This window comes from Orycteropus afer, unplaced genomic scaffold (assembly GCF_000298275.1).
Source record: "Orycteropus afer afer isolate SDZICR_OR568_19922 unplaced genomic scaffold, OryAfe1.0 scaffold00006, whole genome shotgun sequence".
NCBI lineage: Eukaryota > Metazoa > Chordata > Mammalia > Tubulidentata > Orycteropodidae > Orycteropus > Orycteropus afer.
In genome coordinates, this window is record NW_006921593.1 from 6,821,491 (window position 1) to 6,847,444 (window position 25,954).

The following is a 25,954-nucleotide window of genomic DNA, read 5'->3' on the forward strand; positions in this document are numbered from 1 at the left end:
CCTTCCTTCTGAGGAGTGGCTGGTGGGTTTGAACCGCCAGCCTTCTGGTTAGCAGTCAAGTGCCTTAGGCACTATGCTACCAGAGCTCCTTCCTATTGGTGATTAAATACATTTCTTATTTCTTCTTAGTTCCCTTTTGTACTTGCTGACTTTCAGACATCTTCATGTCGATTGTTCTGGTATTACAGACTCTTTATTTGCGTACGTACACACACACACACACACACATGCAGACGTGCTGCTCGTGCTGTCGAGTCAGCTCTAGCCCTGTGTGTGACAGAAGGGACCACTGCCCAGTCTTGCACCGTCCTCAGGATTGTTGCAGCCACCCTGTCGGTCCTTCTCCAGTTCTTCCCCTTTCTTGCTGACCTACTTTACCAAACATGAACTCCGTCTCCAGGGATCATTCCCTTCTGACAACATGACCAAAGTACATGAGATGAACATTAATTTTCACAACATTTATATGAGGTAGATGGAGTAACTTGCTCTAAGCTGCACAGCCACCAAGTGGGCAGGCTGGAATTCAAATCTAGTATGTTCTGCGGGTGGTCCATTGTTTTGGTTACCTAGTGCCACTCTGACAAAAATATACCACCAGTGGGATGCCTTGAAGAAGCAGGAGTTTATTCTCTTACAGTTTGGGAGGCTAGAAGTCTGAGTTCAAAGTGCCAGGCTCTGGCTGGGTGAAAACCCCTCGACCTCGGGCTTCAGCTCTGCTTCTTGCTTCTGGCCCACCGAGGCTAGAGGCATCTCTTCACTCAGACAGCTTCTGGCTGCTGAGGCTAAGAAGCCCAAGGTTGACAAATAAAATGGCATAGTCTCAATATTACCATACATGTCAGGCCGTTAATTCAAGTCCATTGAAAGTCCCAGGATCGGCAGAGCGTAGCAGGCTGCTGAACAATGACACGGCTACTTGTAGGGTTCAAGTGTGCCATAAGCTAGAGACCCTTCCCAAAGCTGTTTCTTATATATATGGGAAGCAGACCATATACCCAAAGCAGCTACTCAGCTGCTCCAATAGATTCCACCATGGAGTTAATTACCAGTCTCACCGTGGGGAGTAACTAACTACATTCAGCTGCCCAGCCACTCAACCAGGCCCAGCCAAGTTGATACACAAACTTAACCACCACACCCACGCTCCTCCTGACCGCATTGTAGCACTGTCTCCTTGATGATGTTGTGAGGTCTGTAGTGTCCTTGAAGTTGTGTGTGTGCATGTGTGTTCGTAATGCTGCTAACTTTCTACCCAAATTACCAAACCAGTCCTAAATGGCAGCCTCTACCACTGTGGCACCACGTAAAGGCAATGATGACAGCAACTGTGAAGGAGAAACGGACACATCAGCTTCTCCGATCTGGAGGTTAAGACAGAATGACCAGTTACCATTAAAGTTTTCATTTGTGTCACGGTAGTAACACCCTACACATTTATTTCATGTTGTATAAGTTTCCAAAAATTATACACAACTCAACAACAATGCAACGCACTGCCATGGAGTTGGACCCGACTCATAGTGACCCTTCCTTGAATTTCCGAGGCAGTATCACTATTCAAGTAGATTGCCCAACCTTCCTTCCAAGGAGTGGCTGGTGGGTTTGAACTGCCAGCCTTCTGGTTAGCAGTCAAATGTCTTAGGCACTACACCACCAGAGCTCCCAGTTAAAAGGAAAAAAATAAATAAATAAATATACACTACACCTAATTCAATCTTACCATAAACCTCCTCGGGTAAGTCAAGTCAGTGTTAATGATCCCCTTTACTGAGGAGAAAACTGAAAATTCTGAGATACATGACTAAATCAAAGAAGCCCCTAACAACAACAACATGTAAAGTGTAAAGAATAATGCTTGTCCTATAGTAAATGTTCAGTAACTTTTAGCTAGTGGTTTTATGTTGTTTATCTTGGTGCCGATTTACTTGAATGTGGACCTTGGAATCATAGAATATTGGGATTAGAAGGAAGATGGTTCGTGATGAGTTGGCTTAGCTCCTCTGTGAAGGAGCTGAGGTCTTTTGTATGATTTATAGTACAGCTCAGACTCAAAGTCAAGTTTTCTGGCATCTCACTCTCCATCAGAATGTCTTTGAAGAAAATATTGTGGAACACGGGAAGTGCAGTGTTGTGGAGAGTTCATTTATGCCAAGAGATGTTGCTTGTCTAGAAACAAGGGTCACTTGACTGACTGAGAGTCCTTTGAGGCCCTTCAGATACTTGGTCACTGTGACAACCAAGGTTAACTCATTTGCTTAGTGGAGATAGGATGAAGATGAGGAACTTTTGGAGGCCCTTTTCTTTGCCTAAGGAACGCTGTGGTGCAGTGGTTAAGGCATTCGACTACCAACCAAAAGGTTGGTGGTTCACATCCACGAGCTGCTTCGTGGGAGAAAGATAAAACAGACAGCTTTCTTAAAGATTTATAGCCTTGGAACCCTGTGGGGCACTCTACTCTGAACTGTAGGATTAATGTGAGTCGGCATTGACTGGTTGGCAGTGCGTTTGGTTTGGGTTTGGTTTCTGTGCCTGAGAAGAGCAGCCAGGCCTCTTTCCTTGGTGTGAATTGCTTTACTCCCTGGAGGAGACCTGTCTGTACTCCATCGATGCCTGCTCCATCAGCAGCTGCTTAGGGCTCCTCACTTAAATAAGGGAGACAAGTCTGGAACTCCCTGCTGAGATCAGTGTAGTCTCACTCCAAATTCCGACGGGAGTCCATCCAGCCCTCAGCTTAACCCCTCACTCCCAGCTCATGATGAAAAATACAGCAAGAGTTTAGCCTCCTTGAGTCACATTGGCATATTGGGACTCCGCTCACTTCTTACACACACTGTTGTTAATGCCATTCAAATACAGAGAGCTTTTTCCATCAGTTCTGAGTCATATATGTGGAATTGTAATATGGGGGAGACTGAAGACAGGCCCCGCGGAAGATACTTCATGCTGACCAGTTCCCGAATAAATGAGGTTATAATGAACCAGCGTACTGTTCTTGTTGGGAGCAGTACAAACATTTTGGTTTTGCTTATGTCATTGTCACTTGGTTGATGCACAGATCTGTTTAGTTTCTTGTGCCTAGAATAGTGACCACCATATCAATTTGGGATAAAACTATAGCTAATACACTTCCATCATTTTTTTAGGAGCTGCTTGAGTAGAGTTTCTGTTGTTTATCAAGAGGCTAATGTGGTATGGGTTTTTTTTTTTTTTTTTGAGGGGGGACCCTAATTAGAATTTGGATCTGTTTTAAAATTGCAAGTGTGTGTACATCAAAGCCATCGTAAGAATAAATTTAAGTCTGATCCTGTACATGGTTTCAGCACACACTGGCAAAATAGCCTGCTGATTGCTGATGAGAAACAGTTGTTACTTCTCTACTTCACTAAATTCAGAGTGGAAAAACTTTCCTTAATAAAGACCAGATTGAGGAGCTCCACGTCCTTACTGTGTGGGAATTAATGGCAGATGCATATACTGGTAGTTAAAATGTTTCATTAGATGTTAATGTCTTGCTGTGTTTTTAATTGTTCAGGAATTAGCCTCTAGAATATTAAAACCATCTGTTTGTTATCATGATGAAACAGAATGCTTAAATAGTTATTAATTTGTGTTTCTTCTCTCTCTCTCTTTTTAAGGGATAATCTATAAAACTTTGATCTGTTTGGGGTTTAGGGAATTTGGAGTGTGGAAGTGAACAATTTTAAAACACACCAGTGTCCTGAAGGGCCGTGTTTGATTTTTCCTATCCCTCTGCCTGCCACACATATTTCTGTGTTCTCTTTTCCGTCTCTTCCTGGTTTTTCAAGGAGGAATGAGTTGACCCGTTTTGTTTTTTTTTTTTTGTGATGTGGTAAGAATGATCACAGAGCTGATTTAATAGTTGACTTGAACTGTAAGACTGGCCTTTCACATGCGAGTATTTTATATTTAAGGTCAAGACAGAATTTAGATATTGGGAAAGGAGGAAGGGGAGCTAAAATTTTTAATTCTAAGGCTGTAGCTCTGTGTAACCACCGAGGGCTGTGGCGTCAGCCTGTGGAGACGGCTTCTGTGGGGCCTTAGTAACCTTGGGCAGGTTCCTTAGTCTTCCTCAGGCTTTGATTTTTCCATCTATAAACTGGGAAAGGTGACATTTAATGGACAGAATTGCTGTGATGGTGAGAAATAGTATCTGACTATTGCATATAAGTTCTGCATTGGAGACATGTCAGGTTTTTTCCTTTCTTGGTTACGTTGTGCCAATTTTGGGTGCACTGAGAATATATGTTTGCGCCATAGCTGCAGGGAGAGCGCTGGTGGTGAAGTGCCTAAGGCACTTGACTGCTAACCAGAAGGCTGGCGGTTCAAACCCACCAGCCGCTCCTTAGAAGGAAGACTGGGAAATCTGCTTCCTTAGACATACCACCTCGGAAACCCAAGGAGGGGTCACTATGAGTCTAAATCGACCCAGCGGCAGTGAGTGAGATAGCTGCAGGGCCAGAAACAAACCCTTCGTTTCCTAGCCTTTGCCCCTGGGATGATAGCCAGTTGGTTCTTACCCTGCAAATGAAAATCTCAGCTAGTATCATTTTGAGTTACCTGCTAGATGTGTGGGAAGACCCACTAATCACTGCATAGGATCCCAGGGCCAAGTATTTGTTCTCTCATCTCTGAGTTTGGTTGGGAAAAATTGTCAAGTCCTTTCTTCATACATTTATGCAAATCAGCTAAAATCATGCCAAGAATTGCAAACTTTCCATCTTTGAGTCTTTCTGCATCTTGGAGACAAGCCATGTGTTTAGATGAAGAATTATTGATAGTTGGGCACTTGATGGTGCTCTGTCTAAGCCTTCTTCACCTACCTGTTCTCATTCAAAACAACATGATCTCATTCCCTATGTGTATTTTGCCGAAATTAGAAATGGGAGAGGCTTTATACAACTTTAAGTCTTCCAGAGCCTGGTGAAAATCACTTCCTACAGTCACCTTGAGTGGGATTTGACTCGGTGGCGCAATGGGTTTGGTTTTTTGGTTTTAAAATGGAAGTAAAGTTTGTCGTAAACCCTGAATCTCTCTCTCTGATTCCTCAGGGGCCAGGCAGGTAGCGCAGCTAAGTGATGCAGGACAAGGTGGCGTGTGGGGATGTCATTGACATGGCACACAGTGACCTTGCATAGCTGTAGTTAATTCGGTCAGTGAGAGCATCCTCTTGCCAAGTGGAATGTGCTGTAGCTGGCGGCCAGGTGAGCCCCTCCTCTGCAGAATGCCAAGAGCAAGCTGCTGCCACCTGCATGGGAAAGACCTCCTTTCAGATTTGGCTGTATTTATCCTATAACCCATGGAGTTTCTGTTACAAATATTATTAAAAGTCAGTGTACGCTAGAACACACTGTTAAAGATTTCTGCCTTTGTGGGATGTGTCGGGAAAAGGTTTTTGTTAGATTCATTTTAAAATAATAAAAGTTTTTTTTTAAAAAGTACTTGGTAGCAGGAAAAATAAATAGAATGTTTTAAATGCTTCATATTATCCCAATTACTTCAAAGTGGCAATCTCATCAATAAGTATGTATATGACTAAGAGTGCTATTAACTTCTCTTGTTAGTGGTTTTTAACCTTTTGCTGAACAGGTACTTTCAGAAATCTCAAATGCCAGAATGAAGATTTATTCAACTAACTGTAATTATATGCTGCCTTTCATTTTATAACCCTATATCTGACTGTCTAAAATATCTCAAATTACATGTGATCAGTGTTTCAAGAACAAAATTGGCAGAGGAACTTTTTGAAGCTCAAGGAATCTAAAGACTGATTTTATCTTCTGACAAAGCCCACACGTTCATCAGTGCCCATGCCAGGCCTCATGTTTCCACTTAATCTTCTCACTGTCCATTGGCTAAGCTCAGTAGACTGGCTTTTTTATGACCCAGTCATACTCCTTGATGATAGGCCTGAGGCTCATTTTGTGGGAGATTTTAATATAAATGTAGCAGACCTTAGAAATTATGATTAATTAAATAAATATCGATAGAGCATCTAACAACTTCGAGACCTGTTCTGGGCTCTGGAACAAAACAGTTAAAAAAACTTTGTTGTCGTGCAGTTTATAATCTCATTGGGGCTGGGAGAGTTTGAAGAAAACACACAACAACCAAAGAGCTAGAATTTGCATGGTGGTAGGGAGGTGTCAAATGGAGGTGGGGTCGCATTTGTGAATAGGATGATCAGGGAAGGCCTGACTGACCAAGTGACCTTTAAATAAAGACCTAAAGAAGTGAGCTTGTGAGCAGCCATGTGCCCCCGCTGGGGTTCGGAAAATGCAGAGGCAGAAGGGGAATGCCTGGCTTGTTTGAAGAGCAGTGAGGAAGCCAGGAAGTGTGACAGAATGAGCAAGGCAGAGAATGGTAGAAAGTACAGTCACAGAAAGGGTGGAGCCAGCCAGTAGGGCTGCCTTCTGTTGCTGGCGGTTGCCACTGAGTTGCTTCCGACTCTTGGTGACCCCATGTGTACAGAGTAGAGCACCTCTGTGGGGTTTTCAGGGCCGTGACCTTGCAGCTGCAGATTGCCAGCCCTTTCTTGGGAGGCGCATCCTGACTTTGTAAGGCCCACTGTGCTAGCAGCTTATGATAACTCCCCCAAGGCACTTGCTGCTTACTGCACACACCCTATACAATGCCTGCTATTGGGAATGTGATGGATTTTATGCCCATGCTTTGGTTATCTTCTGTGGCACAGTTGACTTTAGGAAAGGGAGGTGACCCTGCGTGACTGGGGCCTAAGTGGGCAAGTCCTAAACAAGGAAGGGACTCCACCAGGAGAAAGAGTGAGTGTGATGTTGTTTTAAAAAACATTAAATGTCTTTATTGAGAAATACAGTTTCTCAGAAGGAAGATCGGGCTATTTACTTTCATAGTGATACCACCTCGGAAACCCAAGGAGAGGTCACTATGAGTCAGAATCGACTCGGTGGCAGAGAGATTTAATTTACGCACCAGAAAATCCACCCCTGGAAAGTGAGCAGTGTAATGACTTTTTAATAAAATTGTCTGTGCAGCCATCACCACACTTCACTTTTGGAACATTGTCCTTACTGCAGGCATTTCCCTTATACCCATTTGAGAATGGAAGAAATCTTACATTCCTGTGAGAAGTTCTGTCAAACTCGGTGGACTAGCCTTGAATTTTTCATTAAATGTGGTTTGTTGTAATCCATTCATTTTTTCTACTTCTTTTCATTAGGAAGGTCATTTCATAGTTCTTTTATCAGTTTCTTTAGTGTTACTTTTGTCCAAAGATTAAATTTCCCTATTTTTCATAGTCTGCAACAAATTTTGTTAAAACTTTAAAAATTTTAAGCTGTAGATTACTTGATGGTGGTTTTGAAATAATATTTACAGTAGAATAATATTTACTGTAATTTGGAAATGTGTCTAACATATTGTTATTCCTCATTTTGATTTCTTTTAATGTCTTAGATTTATATATGCTTTTATCTTTGTGGATTTTTCCCAGTTTTGCCCTACTTTATTAATTGTACTGTATTTTTAAATTACTCATTTAGGTTCTTTTCATTTTCAGAAGATCCTTTTAATTTCCTTTTTGGTCATACTTTTTTGTTCATTTCAATCACTGTAATTTGACTGGCTTTTTCTATTCTTTTCTAGTTAATAGAAAATGCATTAAGTCATGAAATAACCTCTCGTGCACATTTATTTTATAGCATCCAGCATGTTTTATTAATTAATAATTTTTATTTACTTAATTTTTAAATGGTATGTTTGTGATTTCTTCTTTGACCCAGTTTTAGTTGGTGAGAGATTTTTTTAATCTCTATGTGATATGGATATTTAGTTTAAAATCACTTAATTAATTTTTATCGTAATCAAAGAAGGTTGTACATGTAATATCTGTGTTTTCTAGTTTATTCTGATAGTTTTTGGGACCTGTACATCTTTTGGTTAGTGGTAATGTCTCGTGGATACTCTAGAAGATGTTGTTCGTAGATTACCAAGTTTATTTTATATTGCCTAGATCAAAGTGAGGAGCTCTGGTAGCATAGTGCCTAAGACACTTGACTGCTAACCAGAGGTTGGTGGTTCAAACCCATCAGCCACACCTCAGAAGGAAGTTGGGCAATCTACTTCTGTAGTGATACCACCTCGGAAACCCAGGAGGGGTCACTATGAGTCAGGTCCAACTCGACGGCACATAACAGCAACGACAACAGATCAAAGTGATTTTAAAAAATTTAAAATTTGTCCTTTTGTATTATTTTGTTTTCTTCTCTTTTGAGTAGGAGGATGCTATAGCCTACCACTTTCTGTTGATTTCTCTTATTTAAAATATTCTTACTTTATATGTTGATCTATAAAGGTTTATAGCTTAATTAACTCTTGGGTGAAAGGAGAAGATGGTGGAAGGTATGAGTATAAAGTGGCTGTCTTTGAAATGGCTTCATCTAGCCACTTATTTCCAATTTCTTTTTTTGTTTGAAAACTTAGGAGCCCATTAAAAGTAACAAATAGTTAATTTCTTCTTTTTTGTGTGACCATCCACCCACCTGTCCATCCCAACACAAGACGGTATCTACTTGATTTTGAAAAAGAAGTACTTGGCTTTATGCTTTGGCTTTCTTGCCATTTCCCTGTTTTTCCTCTATTTCTTTAGTGACTATAATTTCAATCCTTTTCATGCAAGTATGGTTAATATTTACATTTCACTAATGTTGTTAAGAGAGCTCTGGTAGCATAGTGCCTAAGGCACTTGACTGCTAACCAGAAGGCTGGCGGTTCAAACCCACCAGCCCCTCCTCAGAAGGAAGGTTGGGCAATCTACTTCTGTAGTGATACTGCCTCGGAACCAAGGAGGGGTCGCTATGAGTCAGGTCCAACTTGACGGCACACAACAACAACAGTATTGTTAAGGAGCTCTGGTAGCATAGTACCTAAGGCATTTGACTGCTAACCAGAGGCTGGTGGTTCAAACCCACCAGCCACTCCATGAAAGGAAAACTTGGCAATCTACTTCTGTAAAGATTTACTGCCTCAGAAACCCAAAGAGCGTTGCTGTGAGTTGGAATGGACTGATGGCACTGAGCTTGGTTTTGGTTTTTTAATCTGTTGTTGGCTACCGTTTAGTCGGTTACGATTCATAATGAGTCTAGATGAAGCACAATGAAACACTGCATGGTGTACAACCCTCACATTCCTAGCTACGTTTGAGGCCCTTCTTGCAGCCACTGTGGCAGTCCATCCCTTGAAGAGTCTTCACCTTTCTCACTGACCCTCTGTTTTACCAATCATGATGGCCTTCTCCAGGGACTGATCCTTCCTGGTAACATGCCCACAGTATGTGCAGTGAAGCCTCATATCCTCACTTAGTCAAAGGAGCATTCTGGCTGTACTTCTTCCAAGACAGATTTGTTCGTTCTTCTGGCAATCCATTCTGTATTTAATAGTCTACCACAACCCTGTAATTAAAAGGCATCCGTTCTCCTTCAGTCTTCCATATTCATTGTCCAGTTTTGCATGGATATGAGGCAATTGAAAATACAGTATCTTGAGTCAGATGTGTCTTAGCCCTCAAAGTAATGTCTTTAACACTTTAAAGAGGTCTTTTGCGACAGACTTGCTGAATGAAATACATCGTTGGATTTCTTGACTGCTGTTTCCATGGACATTGGTTGTGGATCCAAGTGAAATGAAATCCTTAACAGTGTCAATTTTTCCTCCATTTGTTATGATGTTGTTTACTGTCCAATTGTGAGGAATTTTGTTTTCTTTATGTCGAGATGTGATCCAGTTAGTGTGTCAAATGTTCTTTGCTTTCATTAAGCTAGGTTATGTCATCTGCATGTCACAGGTTGTTACTAACTCTTCCTCCAATCCTGTGGCTGTGTTTTTCTTCATACAGTCCAACTTCTTTGATTAATTGCTCAGTGTACAGATTGAATAAGTAATGGTGAAAGGACACAACTCAGACATACGTCTTTCCTGATTTTACACCATGCAGTATCTCCTTGTTCTAGTCAAATGACTATCTCTTAGTCTATGAACAGGTTCCACATGAGCACAATTTAAAACAAAAAATCAAAAAACTCACTGCACTACACCACCACAGTGGAGTTCCCGTTCTGTACAGTGTTATCCATGCAGTCGAATACCTTTGCATAATTGGGAAAACTATGATAAGCATCTTTCTGGTACACTCTGCTTGCAGCCAAGATCTATCTGACATCAGCAGTGGTCTTCCTCATTCCATATCCTCTTCTGAATCCAGCTTGAATTTTTGGCAGTTCCTTGTTCATGTACTACTGCAACCATTTTTGAATTATCTTCAGCAAAATTTTACTTGTACGTGATATTAATGATGGTATTCAATAATTTCCTCATTCTGTTGAGTTACCTTTCATTGGAATGGGCACAAATATGGATCTCTTCCAGGTGGTTGACTTCCAAATTTATGAGTGAGCATTTCAGTGTTGCATCTGTTTGTTGAAACATCTCAATAGGTGTTACGTCAGTTCCTAGAATCCTTTTTTTTTTTTTTTTTTCCTGCCAGTGCCTTCAGTGAAGCTTGACTTCTCCCTTCAGTCACATTGGTTCTTGATCATATGCTGCTTCCTGCAATGGCGGAATGTTGACCACTTCTTTTTAGTACAGTGACTCTGTGTATTCCTTCCATCTGTTTTTCTTGATGCTTCCTGCATGGTTCAATATTTTGCTCGTAGAATCCTTTAGTATTTCCGCTTAAGCCTACAATTTTTTCCTTAGTTCTTTCAGCTTGAGAAATACCAAGCGTGTTCTTCTCTTTTGGTTTCCTAGCAGGTCTTTGTGCATCTCATTATGAAACTTTATCTTTTCCACCTGCCATTAGAATCCTCTGCTTATTAGCTCTTTTATTCATCATTTCTTCTTTTCCCTTTAACTACTCTACATTCAAGAACAACTTTCAGAATCTCTTCTGACATCCATTTTTGTCTTTTTTTTCTTTGCTATCTTTTCAGTGACCTTTTGCTTTCTAATGACTAGCTTTTTGATTATTAAATACTTACTTAAAACTCTCTTGCTAACAAAGAAGGATCCCTAGTGGCACAGTGGTTAAGCACTTGCTTTTAACCAAAGGTCAGAGTTTTGAATCCATCAGCTGCTCTATGGAAGAAAGACATGGCAGTCTGCTTCCATAAAGATTATAGCCTTGGAAAGAAACCTCACAGGAGGCAATTCTACTCTGTCCTGTAGAGCTGTTATGCGTCCAAATCCACTCAGAGACAATGGATAACTATTGAAGACATTAACAAGTTAATAACTTCCACTTTTATTATCCTGGAGGAATTTGTTGTTGTTGTTATTTGCCATCGAGTCGGCCCCGACTCATAGCGACCCCTCCTTGGGTTTCCGAGGCAGTATCACTACGGAAGTAGGAATGCCCAACCTTCCTTCCGAGGACTGGAGGAATTTAGCATCTTTTAATTCTTTACCCTATCCTACTTTGTTAACTTTTGGCTTTTAGACATGACTTGTGTTTCTACATTTAAAAATTTGATATATTATATAATGCTAAAAAAAATAATAATAATAATAGCTTCATCTTTTCAACTTTAGAATCTTTTTTGTTTGTGGTAGTTATTTTCTCATACCTTATTTAATGTCTCTGTTTTTTAATTAGGTTCTTAGTTTTATTCATGTCTCTCATTTCAAGCACCTTTTAAAGCCTAAGAAATAAAATAATACAAATGTCTCTCAGTCCATATGACTTTCTCCAATATTAGAAAGGAAGGTTTTATTTTGGAAAAATAACAGCTACAATATTTTTACAAGATTAAAGACTTGTTGCTTTAATGGTCATGAATTTTAGAGGTGTATTTTAAAATTTCCCTGAAAAAAGGAGGTGTTGAGCTTAGTGACACATTTGTAAAGCATTGTCATCAAAGTCATTTAGATCCCTGCAGGAAAAGCCAGCAGTCTGAAATGAGGTTATGCTGCTTTGAGGACCCAGAGCTGTGGAAGGAAACTTGTTAGACCTCTGTCCACATTGCACTGCGTAATTCACATCGTTCCTCTTGAGTTCCAGGACCAGGTAGCTTCTCCACATACCTTTCTGTCTGTAAGTTTTGTTTGAAGGGTTAACGGCACCTGCTGGGCATCTAGCATCTTGCTGGACCTCCCCAAAGTCAAGGTGAGAGGCATGTCAAGGCCTGGCTCCCAAATGCTGGGCAGACATGCACAGAACTGCCTTACCTTCCCTCAGCCCAGGGTGATGGACTTTGTTATGTTTGTTAGCAGTGATAAAATACTATTGATCATTATTTTCCTAATCAGGCATTCATAACAGTTAATTCTGTAATATGATCACAATGTCAGTGTTTGGAGGATGTGGTGTTGACAAATCAAAGGAAAAGCAAATGGGCTTCTTATATTTTATAAAATATTATAATCTTATTGATAAAATTACTGTCACTCATGCCAGGTACCGGCTGCCTTTCATTTTCCAATTCTGATGCCTACACTGTCTGATAGTCTAATGGGAAGAAACTTCTGGAATGAGAGAGTGGGTTACAGTAATTTTTAAATAACTGATGCTTTTTGCTATCTAAAGGCTGATTGAAAGAAATCTCATTGCATCAGTTATAGGCAAAGCTTTCTTCTACCAGAGCCGCCATAGGTGCTTGGACAAATCAATGCAAGCAGGTCAATTTCTCTTAGGTCTTTAAGTGTTTAAGCCAGCACCTGGCCTTTGCAGTGCCTCTTGGTTGTAGGTAATAGCTGGGAATTGCAGGTGAAGGATTACAGCTTCTGAGTTATGCTATCCCAAATGCTCCACCGGATGTGTCTGAAAATGCCAGTTTGAAAATGTATTCATGGGATTAGGAATGAGCACTTCTTTGCCTGAAATCTTGTGGGTTAGCTTTAGTACTTACTGTAGTCAGTCCATTTCTTTGAAATATTGAGCTGTCTGACAGCTTAAAATCCTAAGTTTCCTTTAAACTTGAGCCTGGCTTTGGAGAGGAGAAAGGGGTAGCGTGGGGTGGATTTTATGTAAGTCTCTGAAGCGTATTCGCTGAAGTGCTGTTGCTGGCGGAGTGTGGGGTGGGTTAGCTAGCTGTCTCCTCCCAGCCCTTCTTGGCCTTTGCTTTCACTCCATGCCCTTAGCCTAGATCAACAGGCAGTCAGATAATTTGCGTCAGAGCCACTGAGTCTTCTGTTGGGCCTTGCTGAAGCTGTCATTTTCCTTTCATAAAGAAACAAAGAAAAAGCCCAACTTCACTGGTTCTGTTAAAGCACTTGGCTGTTAGGAAAAGCTTTGACATCTTGCCCCCTTAATTCCCAGCTAGCTGTGTATTTCTCAGCTAAGTTGGAAAACAGCTTTGCATCAACATCTCTTGATCAAACGTCACCTAAACGGATATTTTCTTTGTGAACACAGTCAGGTACCACAAAGAAATTAAAAACACTTCTACAGAGAACACTACTAAACTGCAGAATCATCATTTCCTTATTAAACTTGAAAACCTAAGCGGACATAAGAATTAAAACGTGAAGGGAACAGTAGGCAGTAAAGACCTGGACTTCCGTCCTAGATCTTTGGCCTAATTCTGAGCATTTCGTTTCCTCTATTTATTTCTCCATCCATGAATCGGCAGTCGCTTTTCTTGCCCTTTTGTAAGTCCCAGAACCAGTGGGGTAAGGATTGTAATAGTGCTCATGAATTCCAGAGCACTCACTTCACAGACGGATCTTATTATCAGTACAACTTGTCTACCAATAGGCCTTTTTAAACTTGAAAATGTACCACAGTCATCCTAGGTGTTTAATGAATAATAATGATGTGCTAGCTGAACCTGGAAGATGTATCTTTTTTAAAAGAATACAGAATGAATGAGCTCTCAGAACCCATCATGAAGGAAAGGACATCTGAGCTTTTAAAAAAGTTTTGAGCTCAAAAGTACAGAGAAGGGGGGAAGCCCTGCAGACAGGGTAGATACAACATGTTCAGAAAATGAGAAAAGGTGATGTTCATTTTAGATTAAATCCCTCTTTATTATAAGCGTGAAAGTGAAAACTTGAAGAGAATGACAATATTCTGAACTTTTATTCCATAGTAATAATAAAAGGCTCATATAGCTTGTATCTGAATTAATTTAGAATTAGCAGGTTTAGCATTAACTTAGGAGAGAACTAAGTACTTAGGGACTCAGGCGGATACAGAGGCAAATTACCATCCATTTTCTGGTCTCTATTAGAGAAGACTTCCTGAAGAAAAAGATTTTAGAAGAGAGTGATGGAAGTGGATTTGTAAAGGGGCCAGAAGCAAAGAATGCTGTGCTCTGGGAGTGTCCGGGAAGCTGATGGTATGGCCGGAAGTGGGGCTGGGACTGCCATCTTTAGTGACAGCACTGAAGGCCTGAGGCTGGCCCCACTCACCCTGCATTTTCTTTGCTTACATCTTCTTCCCTGGCTCCAGAGCCTCTTGAAAGCCTGCAGGCTAATATTTTGCTACCTATCACCTGTTCTGCTCCCTGAAGTTCCTTCCTATTCAGAAAACTGGGGCTTGCGTTTTGTTTGAGACTTCCATATTCAGGAGCTCTTGTGGTGCAGTGGTTAAAACATTCAGCTGTTAACCGAATGGTCAGTGGTTCGAACCCACCAGCTGCTCCATGGGAGAGAGAGGAGGAAGTCTGCTTCTGTAATGATTTATAGCCTTGGGAACCCTATGGGGCAGTTGTACTCTGTCCTTTAGGGGCATTGTGAGTTGGAATCAACTCTATGGTAGTGAGTTTGGTTTGGGGTTTGCTTCCATAAAGATTGACTGTCTCAGAAACCCTATGGGTCTTCTCTACTCTGCCCTAAAGGGTCACTATGAGTCAGAACTGACTCGATGGCAGTAGATTTGGTCTGTTACCACCACTCCTCCCTCAGGAGTGTTCTGATCTGAGTGTCCCTCTGTAACGTGTCTTCTTAGTTACCCCTAAAAGGAGTGGTCTGTTTCAGACAAGATGCCCTCTGATGGCTTCCTGGCATGTCGCTCTCTGCCTCCCCCTTGGGGAGTGCCTGCCTTCATCCGCTCAGCCAGATGAGGTCATTTGGCTTTGAAAATCCAACCGTTCAGGAATCACCTCATCTCTCACCGTCACTGGCTGGCCCTTTGGTTCCCATTTAGTTGGTCTGCCTCGTGGTGCGTCTTCTCCTTGGCTTGCACTTTCTCTTGCGAGATTGAGAACATCGTGAAGGGCCTACGCCTTATGGCCTTGCGCGTGCCTCTCTTGGCGGTTCTGCAGTGGGGTTGCGAGGCTGCCACAGACTGATGGTGACTCATACTCTCGGACAGACAGAGGGTTGTCAACTCTGTGTCTCCTCATTTTCTATGGAAAATCAACTGGGTACTGGGTAAAGGTATAGAAACCACTAAAATGTAAACTTCAGAAGATTAGGGACTTTTTTTCTTTAGCACTTTATCTCTGGCCCTTAGTGACTGGCATAAAACAGGCACTTAACACGTTTGTTGACTGAGTGCTAACTTAATTTTCCCACACTATAGGTCTTGGTCTTGTACTTTTATATACCTGGCAGGAGACCTCTGAAATTTTGTCTCAGAAAACAAAATCATTAAGTGTCTTCCCAGTGGTTGAAGGATAACATCATAGCATCTCATAATTTTATCCCAGGAGAAGAAATCTTATTTTTTGTTCTGTTTTCTTTTCTCACTAAAGGAACAGAAAGAATCATAGTTGGTGTATCTGGTTTTAGCTTAGTTCATGCTTATGATCATTTTTTTTTAATTATTGGGAAAAAAAAAATTACAGTGGAACCGAAGGAAAAAATCCCTGGGAAAAATGACTTTCGTGAGTCATGAGCTTTGGTTAGACTTTCAGGTGTCACCACTGCAAGGCTTGCTTTCCCTTTTCTGTGCAGTGACATTGTCTTTGCTTTATGCTGCCCTGCGTGGTATCTGCTGTCCAGATTGCCTCCCTGTCCAGAAACAGAGAAGAAGGCTAATGGTCAGGACTTTGAATGGTCCGCCCTTGACAAGGAGCTAAGAAGCAGTTGTGTGAGGAAGCTGCTGACACTCTCCTTCTTACCCGTCTCTTTTTTCTTTAGCTCAAGCCAGGACAGAACAGCTGCAGGGACAGCGACAGTGAAAGCGCCAGTGGCGAATCCAAGGGCGTGCACCGGAGCCGCTCGCAGGAGAGACTCAGCGATGTAAGTGCAAAAGAAAAACGTCCAGGAAAGCCACCAGAGCACGCACCCTCCAGGCGCAGTCGTAGCACCCCTGTCCCTGTAGATGGCTTTGCATGCCCACTCCCTACAGCACCCCCGTTCTTGGTGCACAGCTGTCTGTACCATTCTGCTTTCCAGCCTGACCTCAAACGTGTCGTAACCAACCACAGGGTGGTGTTGTTGTTGTTGTTGTTGTTATGTGCCATCGAGTAGGACCCGACTCATAGCGACCCCTCCTTGGGTTTCCGAGGCAGTATCACTACGGAAGTAGATTGCCTCATCTTCCTTCTGAGGAGTGGCTGGTGGGTTTGAACCGCCAGCCTTCTGGTTAGCAGTCAAGTGCCTTAGGCACTACACTACCAGAGCTCCTCAACCACAAGGTAGGTGGGATTATTTGTCACTTGAGCAAAAAGAAGGGATGGTACTGTTCATGTCAGTGCTACACATGACGAAAGAACTCAGGCAGGGCTACACCTGAAAGATGATATCATCTGTGAGCATTTTGTCATTTCTGTCTCTGTGAAGTTGTTCACAGTCTCCTTATGTCATTTGATGACTATCAGAAGCAACTCTTAATCAACTACTTAAGTAATGAGAGAAGGAATTAAATTTTGTGGCTGATTTCTAGAGGGGAAGCATTGTTGGACACACACATACACACACACGCACACACATCCCTTAGGTGTCTTCAGCACTCTAGCACCAGCCTCTCTAGCCTCCTGCCCACCAACAGACGGAATCTCCCCCACCGCGCTCCAAAACCACCTGGCCTCTTAGGACCCTCTTAGCCATTTTCCCTTACATGTCATATATTAGGAGTCTTGACCTACCTTTGCCCATGAGAACAACAATTGGAAAAGCTTGTCAAGTGGATCAGGTAGAGAGAAATGTTGATTATCGACACCAACAAAGCTAATAACAGACTCACTGAGACAGTGCTGTGAGAGAGACAGAGTCTCTGAGGGTCAATAACAGGAGGCAGAATGAGTATGTATAATGAACAGCCAACACTTTGACCTCCTGTCTTCCTTTTTTCATGCTTTGAAGACCTGGCCATCATTGTGGTATGTAAGATGGCCCAGTGAGCTATAGGAAGAAAATACTAGTACTTCCTCATATTATTTTGTCTAAAGAAAAGAAATTGAGCTTTACTGGCACATTATTTGGGAGCCCTCGTGGTGCAGTGGTTAAAGCACTCAGCTACTAACTAGAAGGTTGACAGTTTGAACCCACCAGCTGCTATGTGGGAGAATGATGAGGCAGTCTGCTTCAGTAAAGATTTACAGACTTGTAAAACCTGTGGCACGGTTCTGCTGTATCATACTGGGGTACTGTGAACTGGAACGGATCCCATGGCACACGACAACAGCAATATACGATCTGGAGTCCCTGGATGGTGTAAATGGTTACTGCTCTTGGTTGCTAACCACAAAGTTGTGGTTTCAATCTACTTAGAAGTGCCTTGGAAGAAAGGTCTGGCTCTCTACATCCCAAAGAAACCCAGCTATTGAAAACCGTGTGGAGCACAGTTTTACTCACGCGTAGGGTCACCATTACTCAGAATCAACTTGACGACAATGCTTTAATACACAATTTAATAAACAGACAATGGTTCTTGTACATGTAATTTATAAGTACACTTATTTTAGGAGTGTATGCTCAAAGCTGACTCTACTGAGAGGTGTCCACAAGCATCAACGTTTGGAGACCACTGGTATATATTGAATCATTCCTAGCAACAGGCTTGCATCCATCTCTCAGTTAGCCAAGGTGAAGAACTGAAAGGCATATCTGCCTTCCTACAGCTCTGAGGATAGTTTGTGAAGTATAGGGTGAGATTTGATATATGGGATATTGAATTCTTACAAGAATTAACTGGAGTAAATAAAGTATAATTATTTCCACAGTGTTCTCAATAGCTTAATTGTAGATCATTGTCTTTTCTTCTTATGTGGTATACTATCAATTATGTAAATAAAGAATATTAACTCAGCATTTTGTTGGGAGTTTGAATATGTCTTTGTATAAGTATATGTTCATGTGTTTGTGGATTTCATTACTTTTCTGATGGAACTACAATTTATAATCCTAAAACCGTAACACATTTTCTTACTGTTACAGAATATTTTAATGTTTAATTGTTTTTCAAAGATTTTGTTATACTTTAAATAGAAAAAGGAACTCTGCTGGCACAGTGGTTAAAGCATCTGGCTGCTAACCAAAAGGTCAGTGGTTCAAACCCACAGGAGAAAGATAAGGCAGTCTATATCCATAAAGACTTACAATCTTAGAAGTTATTTGGGGAAGTTCTCCTCTGTCCTATAAGGTCGGTCTCTGTGAGTCAGAATCAGCTTGATGGCAGTGGGTTTGGTTTTCGTTTGTTTTAGAAACAATCTCATTGACTCTAGCTTGATGGAAATGATTGTAGGGTTCATTAATCATTTTTTCATTGTCAGTGGAGAAATGAAAGCCACCTCAGATCAGAGGGCAGCAGCACAGTTTTGCATAGTCAGTGAGAACTTTTGACTGTTTTCTGTGAACTCACTTTCCATTGCATCAAAAGAAATGGGCATTTAGTCAGATGTTCCAGGCAGTTGGTAAGGTTTTTCTAGACTCTCCAAAGCTCCAGCCACTTATTTCTTTCAAATGTAGGTCTGAGGTTTCAGAATCTTAGCTGAGGCTCTATGACAATCCAAAATTTGCTGAGATGGAAGTCTTTGACAAGTCAACCTACAGCACAATAGTCTAAAGAATAAAGATGCCCCCTTTTTTCTTGAAGGGAATTAGAAATTAATTATTTTAAGTGACTCTCAGACATTGAGATGATTGACTTGAAGACCCCTACTAGTTTGTGTTTTTGCAAATATATCCCATGTCTTTAACATGCTTGTGCTCTGAACTGCATTCTTGAACACATTGCAACATTAATGTCGTCTGTTATGTCTATCATGTGTCATTTGCGGTCTGTCTAATGATTGATTTTTCTCTTCATTATTGGCCACATTTTCCTGCTTTTTTGAATGAGTCATAATTTTTTATTAGATGTCAGACATTATGAATTTTACCTTGTTTAGTGTTGAGTATTTTGAGTTCCCATCAATAGTCTTGTGCTTTGTTCTAAGATGCAGTTGAGTGACTTGGAAACAGTTGGATCCTTTCAAAGTTTGCGTTTAAGCTTTTTGAGGCCAGTCCAGAGCAGCCTTTGTGGTTAGCTGCCATCGAGTTGATTTAAACACCTCAACATAAAACAAAAACCTCACAACTGGACCAGGAAGCCCATTACGATCAATGGAGTAAAGATTGTAGTTGTCAAAGATTTCATTTTACTTGGATCCACAGTTAGCAGCCATGGAAGAAGCAGTCAAGAAAACAAACATATTGCTTTGGCAGATCTTCTACAAAAGACCTCTTCAAAGTGTTAAAAAGCAAAGATGTCACTTTGAGGAGTAAGGTACACCTGACCCAGGCCATCTGTTTTCAGGCACCCATATGCATGTGAAAGCTGGAGAGTGAATAAGGCAACAGAAGAAGAATTGACATATTTGAACGATGGTGTTGACGAAGAACATCGACTCTACCATAGACTTCCAGAAGATCGAACAAATCTGTTTTGGAAGAAGTAGAGCCAGAATGCTGCTTAGATGTGAGGATGATGAGACTTCATCTGACACTCTGTGGACGTGTAATCCGGAAGAACCAGGCCCTGGAGAAGGTCATGCTTGGTAAAGTCGAGGTCAGTGAAAAAGAACACGACCCTCCAAAGAGACGGACTGGCAGTGTGGCTGCAGCAGTCAGCTCAAACACACAACGGTTATGAGGGTGGTACAGGACTGGACCCTGTTCAGTCTGTTGTACCTGAGGCTTCTGTGCGTCAGAACTGACTCACGGGCACTTAACAGTGATTAGAGAACCTTTAGTGGAGGGCTGATTTTCCTCCAGCAGAACACTTTTCCTAATGCCTGATGATTCATGAGGTTTTTCCTTTCAGGCTGGTGGGAATAAAGATGATTCCCTGCTCTGGCGAGCTTCGGGGATTGTTCTGCCTGCTCCTTGTAAGTGGTGCTTTCTCTTGCCTGGGATATTTTTCTCACACACAGTGCGGACTAGTCCTCACCTTAAGACTAGAGGGGAACCTTCTGCTTCCAGGGGTCTCTCTGTTCAGTGCTCCTTCCCTCTGCTGTGCAGCTCTGTCTTTTCAAATTAGAAAGACTGCTGGACCCCACCTGGGTCACCCCATGCATGCTGTGGTCTGAACACTTCCCGGACAGGAAGCTGGGTCGTGGTAGGGGCCCTGATATTTTCTTCCTTCTCTCAGTGATCACTGCCCATTCTGCTTGTTGTCCAAGTTTTAAAAGCCCTTGTTTCGTACATTTTATTTGATTCTTTTCATTGCTTACGGTAGGAGAGTAAACTTGGTCCCTTGCTAGTGCATAATGCCTATCCCTGTTTTTCCAGCCAAGACAAAAATTCCCATTAGTCTTCTACCCACTTTAATGGTATTTTTAGAAGCTGTAGCAGTTGAGGCTTAGTCTCAAGTGAAGCTAATCAAGATACTACATCGTTCTAGATTTAAAAAAAAAAAAAAAAAAATCGGACAAGCAAAAAAGTATGGGGGGAAAAAAAAGAATTCCGGAGTCCTGGAGGACTTGACTTGTGTGAGTAAAGCTTAAAAGAACCAAATGTGCTTGACTTTTCAACATTGCATATTCCCAAACCAAATTGCCAGGAGGCAATAGTTGGCCAGAAGGACTTTCAGATTGTCCACATCAAGGAGTCTTCGTAACTTGTTTAGATTAGTCACTAAGGACAAAGCTAAGGGGAATAATTGAATATAGGAATATTCATGATGGATTCTTCTAAGGGAAAATACTTCTACTGACTTAAACAGAATTCTGTAACAGAGAAAGTTGTCCAAACTTAGGGGCTGAACTGAAACACTTGAAGGAGTAAATCAGACAAAGCCTCTGATAGTGAATCATCACAGGCATTGGTTACAAAGAAACCACACTTTAATAGTAGCTTTGCTATTTATTATCTGTGTGATCTGGGGTGAGAAACTTGATCTTTCTAAGCTTTGGTTTCGTTATCTGTAAAATGAGGATAATTGCAGCTGCCTTTGGAAGATTACTTGATAGCATGCATTGGAATTACTTAACTTGGTTCTTGGAACGTTGTCAGTGCTCAAAAAATATTTATCCTCTTTTTTTTTTTTTTTGTTCTGGCATCAGTTACAGAGTTTGCCTTAGGGGTTTGTCTCTATTTCTCTTAATTTGAATTCCTTTGTAACTGTCCACTTGACAAGATGTGCTTATTTTAGTCACAACAAACTCTGCTACCCCTCCCTAATACAGGCTTCTTCATTGTGTGTCTCCTGCCCTCAGTTACCTGGGTCCTCAGCAGTGTCTCTTCCTTCCCTGGCCAGTGTTGGAGCCTCAAAGCCAAGCACTGTTCGTTTTGCGGCCTTACTTACCTTATCCACACAGGCACTCTCATTTGTCTACTGATTTGTTTCTGAAGAGTAGTTTGAGTAGGTTGGCCCACAAGATGTTTTAAAGAGATTCTTCTTCTTTTTTTGAATTATGATTTGGGTGAAAGTTCACAGAGCAAATTCACTTTCCATACAGCAGTTCACATACACTTTGTCTCATGACATTGACTACAGTTTACCCCAATGCAACAGCTCCCCTCCCACTTCCCCCCATAGTTACCTCTTCCTTTTGTCCTTCCCTCCCATTCACCCCTCTCCCCCAAGCTGTCTACCTGTGCAAACACAGCCCTTCTGCTCTCCCATGATTGATATCTCCAAAGAGTATATCTACCTAATGTAAATGTTCAGCTCCTATGCCTATCTTTTGTTTGGCTGGAAGCTACAGGAGTGGGTACAATTCCAGACCTGAAGGGCAGCTAGGGGCCAAAATCTCAGTGGTGCCACCACGCTCTATCAGACCAGCAAACCTGCCCCCCCCCTTTTTTTAAATGATGATCTTGAGTTTGGTTCCACATTGTTCTCCCACTCTATCCAGGATCTCCTACATAGATCCCCCTCCAAGTGATTAACAGTGGCAGCCAGAACTATCTAATTCTTCTGGTCTCATAGCCGTATAGGTTGAGCATCACACGGTGTACCAGTTCCTTGGACTAATTATTTCCATGCGTCTTTAGTTTTCTTCCTAATTCTTTGCTCTGGATAAGGAGAGACCCGTCATTGCATCTAGATGGCCACTTGCAAGATTTTAAGACCCCAGTCACTACTCACCAAAGTAGGATGTGGAACAACGTTTTTGTGTAGTATGTTATGCCTATTGAACTTGATGTCCCCTGGGACCATGACCCCGAGCCCACAAGTCCAATTACTTACTTGCTCCTTCCAGGTACCTAGCTGTGGCCAAGAAGTGACTACAACCTTGTCCCTTGTCAGTTCTACTATATACCTGGACATTCTTACAGAATATACAAATACAGTTGTAGAAACATCATCTGCCAACCCTATACATGGTCATGGGGACACTCTCCCCTGCCTAAACGTACCTGTTCGTTCAGCCTGTCCACCCATCTGTCCACCTATCGATCAATGTTTGCCATCACTGACAGTGCAGTACTAAACAGATGGTTCTTACGGCTTCTCCATGATACCCTCTTCCTGTCTCTTTCTCCTTTGTTCTTGGCTCTGCAAGAACAGAGTTGTTTTTCTGAGTCAGAGTTTATCATTTACTTTATCGGTTCAGATCTTTTGGTATGACCCCAGCATAAAGCTCACACTACTGAGGATTATCAGAGGACCCCTTCACAGGTGCTACGAAGCTAACTCTTCATTCCCCTCACCTCCCTGCACTAACTACCCCATCCTTGCACCTTGCATCCTCTTCACCCACTATTATTTCCTTAGATAATAAGCACATTCAAACATCTCTGCCTTTGCCTTGTCTTTTCCTTCTGCGAGCCCCAGCATCACTTCCTCTGGGAAGCCCTTCCCAGCACCTTTGGAAGTAAGCCCTTGTAAGCTTTATTCAAATCAATATGTGGGTGTGACTCTTTGTGGTTTCTCTCTGAAAAAAAAAAAATTGTATCAGATTTTTAGTTATAAGAAGGCAGAAAAATACTCAACAATTTTTAACGTATTCTAGACTTTCATGGAATTAGAACATTTCAGAAAGTATTGGAAAGGGATTCAATTCTAGTTAAGTCACAGGTTAAACATTCTCTGATCCTATTGCTCTGCAACTGTTTAGTCCATTTACTGGGATACTGTTGACTTAGTTCTCTGACTTTTTGAGTCAACTCTTCTGCTACCCTGAATCTCCTAGGTTTAAGTCTGTATTGATTTGATTTCCATCCATCCATCTATCCTGTTCTCCCTTGTCCTCAGCAAATCTTTGCTGAGATTTTACTCTGTGCTCAGACCCACTGTAAAGAAAATGAAAATCCTCACAACTGGATCATAAGCAACATCACAATAAATGGAGAAAAAATTGAAGTTGTCAGGATTTCATTTTACTTGGATCTACAATCAGTACCCATGGAAGCAGCAGTCAGGAAATCAGATGGCACATTGCACTGGGTAAATCTGCTACAAAAGACCTCTTTAAAGTGTTAAGAAACGAAGGCCTGACTTCGAAGACTACGATGTGCCTGATCATGGTATTTGCAGTAGCCTCATGTACATGTAGAAGTTGATCGATGAATAAGGAAGACCAAAGAAGAATTGATGCCTTTGAATTATGGTGTTTGTGAAGTATGCCACGGACTGCCAGAAGAATTGTTGTTGTTGTTGTTATGTGCCGTCGAGTTGGCCCCGACTCATAGCAACCCCTCCTTGGGTTTCCGAGGCAGTATCACTACGGAAGTAGGATTGCCCATCCTTCCTTCCGAGGAATATATAAGCCAGAAGAATAAACAAATCTATTTTAGAAGAAGTACAGCCGGAATGCTCCTTAGAAACAAGAATGGCCAGACTTTGTCTCAGGTACTTTGGTCATGTTGTCAGAAGGGACCAGTCACTGGAGAAAAATACCATGTTTGGTGAAGTAAAGGGTCAGCACAAAAGGGGAAGGCCCTCAACAAGATGGATTGACACCACGGCTGCAGTGATGGGCTCGTGCATAGCAAGGATTGTGAGGATGGCATGGGACCAGGCGGTGGCTTTGTTCTGTTGTACATGGGGTTGCTGTGAGTCAGAGCTGACTCAACAGTAGCTAACAGCAACAACAAAAAGGTCCCATTGGCTTCTCTTGAGGATGAAACAAATAGGGACCGCACTGTCAATGAGCTGCTGCATTGTATTTAAGATGAACATTTAATCCAGGCCTGTGGAGGACTCTTCACTATGCTTCCCCTCTTTTCTCCTTTTTATCTCTGGCTAATTATTCCTTTCCCTGACAGTTTGCCTGTGCCTTTTTCTATTCTTGCCCATCTGTTTATGTTTTCCTGGATTTGTCAGTATTTCAGTTGGTCATAAATGTTCATCCAATACCTTTCATGTGTCAGGTATAGTCCTGGGCACTTGAGACCGAGTGGTAAACAAGATGCAGTCTCTGCTCTTGTGAAGTTTCCATTCTAGTGAGGAAGACAGTAAGCCTGTGAAGAAACAAAATTATTCATAATGTATAAGTAACACATTCTATGAAGCATCAAAACAGTAATGCTGAGTAGAAGGCTGTGTGTTGCTACTTTAACTAGGGTGGTTGGATAAGGGCTTTCTCCGTAGGTGAGTTTGAGCTGAGAGCTGAGTAAGGAGGAGGAGGTAGGTTTTTGAAGGTCTAGGGGAGGAGCATTCTGAGGAGAAGGGACACTTAAGTTCAGAGGCCTAAGTCCAGAGGTAGTGTGGTATGTTTGAGGGAGAGGAAAAGGGTAGTTTGACTAGAGTCACGTGAACAAACCCTGAGGCTAAAAATAGCATCCTGTCCCCCATGCTACGATAGGCCAAGGAGAGCTGAAGAAGCCCTGTGGTTTGGTTACCCACTGCCACTTTAACAGAAGATACCACGAATGGGATGGCTTGAAGAAACAGGAGTTTATTCTTTTACAGTTTTGGAGGCTAGAAGTCTGAGTTCAAAGTGCCAGGCTCTAGGGGCTGGATCAAAGCCCCTCAACCTTGGGCTTCAGCTCTGCCTCCAGCTCCCGGCCCACTGGAGCTAGAGGCTTTTCTTCACTCAGGCAGCTGCTGGCTGCTGAGGCTGCCAAACCTCCAAGGTTGATAAGTGAAAAGGCACAGTCCCAGTATTACCAAACCACATGGCAGTCCATTGATCCAAATCCATTAAAAGACCCAAGTTTGGCAAAGCATGGCAGACTAGCCTACATGCAGGGTTCAGGTGTGAGTGTGCCAAAAAGCTGGAGACCTTCATCAGAGTTGCTTCTTAATACACGGGAAGCAGACCATATCCCTACAACAGCTACTCAGCTGCTCCAATAGAGTCCACCATGGAGTTCATTACCAATCTCACCATGGGAAATAACTACATCCAGCTGCCCAGCCACTCAACCAGGCCCAGCCAAGTTGACACACAAACTTAACTACCACACCCTGGAAGGATTTTTATAAGGCTTTGCCTTTCATATGAAGAATTGCAGATAAAGGTAAAGAGCAAGAGTGGAAACGGGGAAGTAAGCCAGAGGGTGTAGGTTGTAGGTGAGAGTGGGTGGTGTCTGAAACTGGGATATCACAGGGAGATGAATAATTGAAGTTGGGAATGACCTAGCATTTCCATTCTTCATGGTGTTTTTTTTTTTTTTCCCCCAAGTCGATGGCTCTGTTTTT

The 25,954-nt window shown here is 41.9% G+C and overlaps 1 protein-coding gene across 1 annotated transcript in view; it reads left to right on the top strand.

The window, feature by feature from the left end:
- AUTS2 (activator of transcription and developmental regulator AUTS2) overlaps window positions 1–25,954 on the top strand; it is a 1,395,185-nt gene that overhangs the window by 581,554 nt on the left and 787,677 nt on the right. Inside the window, exon 3 of the mRNA XM_042780996.1 lies at window positions 16,078–16,179. Within this exon, the coding sequence (XP_042636930.1) occupies window positions 16,078–16,179 (102 nt within the window). The remainder of the gene's footprint in view (window positions 1–16,077; window positions 16,180–25,954) is intronic.